Source organism: Cibotium barometz, chromosome 19 (assembly GCF_041138505.1).
Source record: "Cibotium barometz isolate CiBa-2024 chromosome 19, ASM4113850v1, whole genome shotgun sequence".
NCBI lineage: Eukaryota > Viridiplantae > Streptophyta > Polypodiopsida > Cyatheales > Cibotiaceae > Cibotium > Cibotium barometz.
In genome coordinates this window covers 59,210,072-59,219,456 of record NC_141064.1, presented here as the reverse complement: position 1 = coordinate 59,219,456, position 9,385 = coordinate 59,210,072, and the positions used below count along the sequence as shown (strand labels likewise).

At 41.2% G+C, this 9,385-nt stretch overlaps 1 protein-coding gene across 5 annotated transcripts; it reads right to left on the bottom strand.

Moving 5' to 3' along the window:
* Positions 1 to 1,361: 1,361 nt before the first annotated feature.
* LOC147628798 (pentatricopeptide repeat-containing protein At5g27110-like) lies at positions 1,362 to 5,921 on the bottom strand. Of its 5 annotated transcripts, none has more exons than XM_086814052.1 (3): positions 5,401 to 5,921; positions 5,108 to 5,312; positions 1,362 to 4,966 (listed from the first exon to the last, which is right to left on the bottom strand). In XM_086814052.1, exons 2-3 carry the CDS (start codon positions 5,182 to 5,184, stop codon positions 1,537 to 1,539), a joined length of 3,507 nt encoding a protein of 1,168 aa, XP_086670178.1. In that variant the 5' UTR covers positions 5,185 to 5,312; positions 5,401 to 5,921; the 3' UTR covers positions 1,362 to 1,536. The 5 variants fall into 5 exon arrangements, with proteins under 5 accessions (XP_086670178.1, XP_086670176.1, XP_086670179.1 ...); XM_086814050.1 differs by having other exon boundaries at positions 5,108 to 5,294; XM_086814053.1 differs by having other exon boundaries at positions 1,362 to 4,946; positions 5,108 to 5,294; positions 5,401 to 5,917.
* Between the last annotated feature and the right edge of the window lie 3,464 nt (positions 5,922 to 9,385).

Here is a 9,385-nt window from a genome sequence, read left to right as displayed (position 1 = left end):
ACCTCAAAGCACTTAAACAACACCAACTCCAAGCCTCAGAAGCAATCAACTGACCTGCTACGTCAGACAGCTGCCTTAGAAACACTGTAAAATAACAAGCTTTTTGTCTGATGTCCTCATACAAGTCTAGAGCTGTCAGGTCATGTACAGAATCACTTTCCCTTAACTAATACTAGTTAGAACAACATCTCTATACCACCTACTAATCATTCTAATGCGCCTGGATGACTCAAAATCAACCCTAACGCAAGCTAACTGTCCCAAGCCCAACTCAACCAGAGTTAGCTCTCACCTGCAACCTTATCACCAAAAGAACTCCTTCCATACAAAATAGAATTGAACCAAAAAATAGAAGAAAACCTTGATATCACACAATTTGATCCTTTGGATATTCAAAGAAGACTGTGTAATACTTAATAAGCCTCAATCTTGAGCAGATGAAGAAAACAACCACAAGGAAATCCAAACATGTATTCTCAAATATTCACAAGATCATCAATCATCCAATTGCAGAAGCTGTCTGCAGGCTTCACTGGCTAGTACAACGAGGATAGCTTGAGCAATCCTCAAGACTAGTCCAAGTTCTAACAGTAGTGCTCCCTGAGAGGTTTTGGGACACCATCCACCACAAAGAATCCTCTCCCACTTCTGCAACTCCCTGCTCTGGACACACCTTAGTCTTCTCTCACAAACCCACGTCACTTTCACAGAAGAATCCCTCATATAACCAACTTCAAAACAAACTCACAAGACCAGAGCAAACTCTCTCAACACAACGCCAAGGCTCTCACACAACTCTCTCATACCAAAGCTCTTGCCTAAAAACTCATTTCGCCTTTTTTCTTCATGCACAACAATACCCCTATCTCCATGCATGCTTTCACCTACTCTATCTAATTCTGTCGGCTAGCCACCATGCAAGAAATCTAATAGCAACCGATTACTTCAAGTTATGAATACGCAACTGCCCATGCAAGATCCTATGCTTCCTAAGGTTTTTTTATCATACCCAAAATATTATTTTATTCTTCTTGGGGTTAGGATGAGCATCCTCATAGGGCATATCCCCTTGGCCATAAAAATCACATCAACATATAGCCGGCTTCCCTACCCGACACCCTTCGCTTGCTTTCGTGCCAAACTACCCTTCATTGGCAAGGACACGACACGCGTCATATCTCACTTCACTGTCTAAGGGTATTACCGCCTAAGCATGATAGTTTTATTATATCTTTAAATGTTGGTGTTAGGCCTACTCTCACATTTGCAAAGTTCAACTCATTTCTTCAAGATGGGGAGACAAGGATGTAGAGCCACAATGGTGGCGACCAAGTTTTCTCCACTACCACAAAGATCAAGGGTAAGGGGCTTCTAACTCTTAAAATTTTCGGTTCCATGATGAAATATGCCATGGATATTATTGTATCACTTTGGTCTCATAGGCCCATTAGGCCTTTAGTAGACGCATAATATATCTTTCTTTCTTTCTACCATGCACATTAGGGTTTTCTTAACCAACAGAATAGCAGCTTCGAATCAAAGAGTGGCATTCAACCAGCTCTTTCTTTGAACACTTAACCTTCTCAACTTCTCATGAATATCATCCATCTCTGGGTGAAATGTGTCTCCCACGAAAAAGCCATGCACCTGATCCTCAATCTCAATGAAGGCTTTCCCTGGCTTCTTCCATGCACTTGCCACTTTTTTCAAGGCTTGTATTCTTTCTGCTGCCTCCCACATGTCAGCATCAGCATACATGCTTGCCATGAACACATATCCAGAAGCAAACCTGTGATCTATATTTACAGCATGATCGAGGCATCGACTTCCAATCTCCATGTTATTGTGAGCTTTGCAGTTGCTTAGCAACGATGTCCAGCCAACAATATTGTGTGGCAAGGGTGAAGCTCGGAGTAAAGTTTCTGCCTCGTCAAGGTGTCCTGCACAGCCTAGAAGGTGAATCAGATTATTAAAAGGCTCGATTGCCGATGCCATATCATACTCTTGGCTTATCAAATTGAAGTGATGAAAGCCCTCATTCATTAGGCCTGAATGACTGCATGCAGACAGAAGGCAAACAAAGGTTGAATCATCTGGCTTCAAGCCTTCTCCTCTCATGTACTGAAAGTTTTCCATGGCCAACCTGTGATCCCCATGCAGGGCATACCCTCCAATGATTGCATTCCATGCTACCACGTCTTGTTTTGGCATTTTTTGAAACAGTTTAAGAGCATCCTGAAAGCTCCCACATTTAGCATACATGTTAACAAGGGTATTATCAACAAAAGAGTCGGCGTCCATGCCACTTGCTGTAATGTAGGAATGTATCTTCTTGCCCTGATTCAGAAAACCCATGCTAGAACATGCTTTCAAACTGCTGGCCAGTGTGATATTGTCCGGTTTCGCTCCACTCTGAAGCATTTCCTGGTAAAGTCGGAGAGCCTCCTGATCATACCCATGCTTGGCATAGCCAGCAATCAGAGTATTCCAAGTTACATTGTTTGGAATCATCCCATCATTTTGCATCTTCAGAGCGACTTCACGAGCCTCTAGAAAGTGACCACATTGTACACATGCTGTGATCAGTGCATTCCAGGTCAGCAAATCTCGTTGTGGCAATCCACCAAATACTTTGTGTGCATCATCAAGACTTTCAAACGCTGCATACATGGTGATGAGACTGTTGCCCACACACGTGTTGGATTCAAAGCCATGTTCAGTGATGTGACTGTGGATTATTTTACCCTGATTTGAAGATGCTGAATTTGAACAAGCTTTGAGCATGCTTACATATACTAGGGTGTCTGGTTTTCTGCCATCCTCTTGCATTTTGTGGTAGAGCTGAAAAGCCTCTAAGTTATGTCCGCGTTGGGCATAGCTCGCAATCATAGCATTCCATGTTACCATGTCACGTTCTGGTAAACAATCAAAGACATGAACTGCACTCTCTACATCCTCGTATCTCGAATACATGTCAATAAGGGCGCTCCCAATAAACACACAGCACTCAAACCCACTATCAATAATGAGGTGATGAATCAAGATGACTTGGGCTAAGGTTGCCAAACTGGTGCATGCCCTTAGAACGCTGACATATGAGATGCTGTCTGGCTTCCCATTTTCCTGTAGCATTTGGTTGAAAAGTTTCAGAGCTTTCTCGCTACAATCATGCTGAGCATACCCTGAAAGCAGGGCATTCCAGGAAACAGTTTCTTTGTTTTGCAGGTTGGTGAACATTGTGTATGCATCGTCAAGCCTCCCACACTTTGCATACATGTCAACAAGAGTGTTGCCAATTAATGGATTTGACTCAAACCCATTTTCAATTATTTGAGAGTGAATTATTTTTCCATCATTTGGGACTGTCGAAATGGAACAAGCTTTTAAAGTGCTGACAAAGGTGATTTCATCTGCATTCCGACCATTCTGCTGCAAATGCTGGAAAAGATGGAGAGCCTCCTGGCCAAACCCGTGTTGAGCATAGCCTTTAATCATTGTATTCCACATGACTAACTGCTGCTTGGGGAGTTTATCAAACACTCTATGTGCATTCTGAAGGTCGCCCCAATTAGCATACATGGTGATGAGGGAGCTTCCAACAGATACATCCTCCTCAAAACCACACTCAACTATGTAAGCATGAATCAGCCTCCCCTCCATTCCGTCAGAACAAGCCTTCAAGATGCTGACAAATGTGACCGTGTTTGGCTTCCTTCCTTCTTTCTGCATTTGTTGAAAAAGGCATAGAGCTTCTTTGCCATACCCATGCTGGGCATAACTTATAATCATAGCATTCCATGTTACATTGTTTGGCTCCAAACCATCCTCTTGCATTCGCTGAAACAATTGCAGAGCTTCCTCAAATTGCCCACGCTGGGCATAGCCTGAAATCATGGTGCTCCATGTTACCACATCTTGCTTTGGCAATCTATCAAAAACAGTGCGTGCATCCTCAAGGCTATCTTTTTTTAAATACATATTAACAAGGGCACTTCCAACAAACACATTGAATTCCATGCCATTTTCAAGGATAAGGACATGTACCATCTTCCCATTTACTATGGCTCCACCATGTGAGCATGCTTCCAAAATCTTCACATATGTTGCATGATTTGGCTTTGTAACCTCTTGCTGCATTCGGTAAAACATTCTAAGAGCCTCCTCACCATGCCCATGCCTAGCATGCCCTGCAATTATTGCATTCCATGACACAGTACTAGGCACAATGCCCTCCTGCTGCATTGTGTGAAAAAGTCTGAGAGCTTCCTCCCAATCCCCAGCCTGAGCATAACCTGTGATCAACGAATTCCATGTCACAACCTCTTTCTTTGGTAACTTATCAAAGACTTTATGTGCACTCTTAAGGTCTCCACACTTTGCATACATGTCAATGAGGGTGTTACCTATGAATACATTGGTCTCAACACTATTCTCAACAATGTTGGCATGCATCAAATTGCCTTGTGTGAGAACTGCAGCATTGGTGCACGCTTTAAGGACAGCAACCAAAGTGTGCTCATCTGGTTTCACATTTTCATCATGCATTTTCTGATATAATTCAATGGCCTCACGACCATATCCACGATCAGCGTGTGCTGAAATCATTGCACTCCATGCATAGACATTTGATTCATGCAGTCTGATAAACACAAGGCTAGCTTCAAACAAGCTCCCCGTCAAGGCAAACATGCGAGCCAGGAAACTCCCGACTAGGCTATCTGATTCCATGCCACTAAACAGAACGAAGGAATGGGCTTTTGTGCTTGCTGATGGGTCTCGCTTGTCAATGCATGCCTGCAGAAGACAAAGGAGGATATTCTTGGGGACACGAATTCCATGCTGGCACATAAAATTCACATGATGGAGTGCATCACAAAGCTGCTGATTCTTGCATAGTTTTTTTAGATGTGTTGAAAGTGCAAGTACATCAAAACACCTACCCCGTCCTGCTGATTGAAAAAAGGAGCTAAGGACATCACCATGGAGCGGAGACACCATAATTATCATGTGATGACATCACATAGCTACCATAAGTATGTGGAACAATACCAAGCTACAAAAGTATGTGAAACAAGTTGTGCTTTTGCAAACACGTTGCAAAACTTACTTTTTCATTAACAACCAGGGCCCATCCTGCATCTGTTTATACTGATCATCCATGTCCACTGCAGTCCATGCTAGCATACTATGAACTACGTGTTTCCTTGCTCCAATAGAATATAAATGGTGAGACCAGCTTCACCTCCCATCATCAACCTGCTAAACTGCGTATCATATATTATCTTGCTAGCACCCTGCGTATAGAATAAAATCTAGAGCATCACAAAATCAGAGTGACAAGCTTGCAATCTACTGATAAGATCTTACAAGAGAATAGGGTGAGAGATTTGCAATTGATACCTGGTGCCGACTTCAGAAATGCTTGGTGGAGGCAAAAGCAAGACTTTAGAGAAGACACTTGCACAAACGTATACCTTATTCTACTACTATTGCATCAAATGGGAGCAAAGAGGTCTATGTACAAGTCTGCTGAGCAAAGGACCAGACTGCGTTGAAAGAAACTAGTGCTAATGGTCTCCTACAAAAAGCACCCCGGTGCAACCCAAGTTGTGATGGGGCTTGCTCTTCTCAAACACACACTGGTCGAGGGTGGATTTGTTGTTGAACCTCCCAGCCTACCTATTGATCGGGACGTTGAATAAATTAGCCAAAGATGTGCATGGAAACGAACTACCCACTCACCCACCGACCCACCCAAGCTTGGTCTCGACTCGCTGCTGCACAACCATTTCGGCTTGCTCGTTCCGGTGCTGCCCACGCTGCCTCTGCCTCAAACATGGTTGTATCCATCTTTAACTGGTAGCTTGGGGCATTTAAGACTCTCCTTATGCCCAGAGTCTCTCAAAACTGGCAACTTGAGACCAGAGTGTCCCTGACCAACCAGCCCTGGACAACTGTTTTCAACATGAAAAATCCACAGCATGACCAAACAAAAGTTACCCTTCATTTTTGTTGGTGCTGCTTATTCACTCTTTGACTATTAATTAATTTTTTTTTTTGTTGGTGCTGCTTTAATTTTTGTTCCAAAAATTGAGGATGTAGTAAGGTTGTAAAGTTTAGAGAAAAAAAAAAGATTCCAAAAAGGAACCTTAGATGCATATGAGTAAGGCTATAAATTTGAAAAAAGAAGAACGTTCAATGTAGACTTTACGAAGGTAGATTTTTAAATGCACTCTTTTGGTATAACCAAAATATATAACCAAACAAAAGAGAGATGTACATTCGAGGGAGAAAGTTGACTTGTATGATACATCAAACAAAACGACTTCTTCACAAACGGGACAGTGTACATTTCATACTTTGGAAGTGAGTGTCTATCAAAAACCTATAGAAAACAACACTGAGGCCCACATATTTACATACTTTAGGTGATAGAGGTACAAAACTATGTCCTTCCACAATAGATCTTTTGAAGTCTGCAGTCCTTTCCCACACGGAAAGAAATGATGTGTTGTAGTCTTGTTGTTATTGTTCTGGCACATCATCATCAACCACAATCGGTTTGTTTCGAGTCCCTGGCTCATTGTTATCCACATACTGTTCTTCCTCGGTGTTGTTATTGCCTTCATCTTCATGTTAGGCTCGGGGTGCTGCATTCATGTGGTTGAAATATCTTCTGCCAGGTTCTTCGGAGAAGAAGATTTCTTCGATGTCGATACATTGGGTCAAGTGAGGGAGTTTCATTACTTTCCAAACAGCAGCAGCTGATCTTTGCATGTTCATGCCAGAACCACTTTTGGGAATGATCCATGAAGCAGATATACCCGTACGTACCATCTTCAAAAGTGTGCTTTGCAATGAGGCTCCTAGTTTATTGGCTATGTAGTTGTCCATATATACATAGGCTCTCTCAAATAAGTTTACAGGTGATAGGCAAACCTTATTTTTTAAGTCTTCCTGGCCATACAAAGCATATAGCTGTATACCTCTTGTTATCTCTTCGGTTGAGATATTGTGTGAGAAAAATTTAAAGTGTGGCTTGTGCAAATCCTTCATACAATCGCCTATCATTCCTTCCAGTGTGTGCATCCTAATCTGTCGAAGGCCTCTACACATCACTAGACCACCTTCCACCCTAAGTATCTCTTTATGGTTTTGCCTATGCTAATTAACGATGGTGCCATTAAAAAGTCCAAGTGATTCAATGTGCCCCCTTTCTCTAGAGCAAAAAGGCCTTTAAAGCATTCCATTCTAATGAATTCTTCTAGTGGTTCCCAGCAAGACAATTTAATATCACCATTCCCAATACCTATTGTCATAGACACTTCAAACAGCCTTGTTTATCTTGTGAACCGACGGTTCAGATGTCTCTGGCTTTTTGCCTTTCTTATCTGAATGTGTGGATCCTGCAGTTTACGAGAGTAGACAATTCAAATAATTATCGTTTGAAATATTACACGAACGACATTTACAGTACAACATAAAGGCTTTACAGTCTTATGAACTGCAGATTGTGCCTGTTATTTAATTGCAAAATGTGCCTTTTTATTAACTTCACATAATGCAAATAAATTAATTAACAATAACATTTTTTCTTTCTACATAGAAAACAAAAACTTTTTTTCTTTTTATTATCCTATAGTATGAGTACGGTATTTTTAAAGAATGTTTTTGAAAGAATGGAGTGCGCATGTCTCCAATATTTCTATACATAACCAAGTGGAATTTATAAAAAAATTTGGGACCTAAAAAAATTTTAAAGAAAAGAAAATAAATATCATATAATTGTGCATGGTGGACAGATTATTCACCCCAGATCTTATAATTCTGCATGGCGGACAGAATATACACAAAAATTACAGTCTGCATATCAATCGACTCCATCAACTTATTTTGATAATTCTGCATGGCGGACAGAATATGCACGAAAATTACAGTATGCTTATCAATCCAGTGCATCAATTTTTTTCGGTGCATAGCATACACGCAAACAAAACATACAACGTTTCGCCTAAATTTTAGTGGAACATAAGACATTTTCATTTATTGATTCACACATGTGGACAAGCAACTGCAAACACATTTATTCAGTTTCCTGCATATTGGACAGAAACACAATTCAATGAATCAGGCGGAGAAAAAACAAGAACATAATAACAGAAAATAAACAAGCAACCACATACCGAAATTGTCATGGGGGAGGGATATCCTTGAGGACAAGCCAAAGTAAAAGGACGACAATCAACACACATAAAGTTGGTGGTATCATTCATGGCTTTCCTTTTAGGAGACGAAAATCGTACAAAAATCAAGTATATGAACTGTGATAGCAAACAGATTACCATTTGAGAAGAGACAGAACCAGGAAAAATGGTGATGAATCTCTCCAGAAGACCAATGAAACGAAGCAAGGGAAGGCTGCACCATACCATTCTAGAACGGAACCACAAGAAAGTTGCGCCATACCATGCTAGAAGACCCAGAACCAGCTGACGACTCACTCCAGAAGCCCAACGAACGGAACCCAAATGTTAAATGGAAAGTTACAAACCTGATACGTGTTGGATGCATAAAGGAAATTATTTGGGGAGCAATCCACAAGCACGTGAAGAGACAGAACCATACCATTCCAGAAGAGACAGAACGTGATACGTGTTGGATGCATAAAGGAAGAGACAGAGGGACGAATTGCTAATGACCAAAGAACCAGGAGAAAATTGTGCCATACCATCCCAGAAAACAGAGAAACAGATGACAAATTGCTCGAGAAGAACACCAAAAGGAACCACAGAAAGGTTGCATACAAACCTTAATAAAAATACATGCATCCAACACGTGTCAGCCCAAACCTTAACACATGTTGGATTAAATACCCCTAAAAAGGTTTGGGGTGCATATTTGCATGTACTTTGTAGTTCTATATGGGTTCAAAATTTGCAATATCTCCATAGACATGAAAGTTGTTCAAAATTTGCAACATCTCCATAGAAGGTTGATAGCCCATAATATAATAATCAGCACAATGCTAGGTTGCATGAGGGGGAAAGTTATTTTCTTTTAGTGATCCAAATAGGCCAAGATCCTTGAGTGTCTTGATAAGAGATCTAAATGCCACATCATCTAATATGGGTGCCAAATTTCATTTTTGCATTAATTAGTGAGTGGAAGGTTTGCAATCGTGTGAAGCCTTAGGAAACAAGACTTTTGAAAACCTTAGGGGAAGTTTTTTATTTAAAAAAAACAAAATTCCACCGCCTTAAGGGTTCAAGAGTTTTCCACCGCCTTCAACAAGGGAATCCTCGTGCTCCCATGTAGCAGAAGGGTGGGTCTCTCTCTCTCTCTCTCTCGTGGTCGCGTGTAGGGTAGGGCTAAGTTGGTCGTTTAG

Coding starts and splice junctions, on each gene's coding strand:
- LOC147628798 (XM_086814052.1), bottom strand. CDS start 5,184: ATGCTAGCATGGACTGCAGTGGACATGGATGATCAGTATAAACAGATG. Junction 4,967..5,107: donor CCCTGGTTGTTAATGAAAAA/GTAAGTTTTGCA, acceptor TGATGTCCTTAG/CTCCTTTTTTCAATCAGCAG.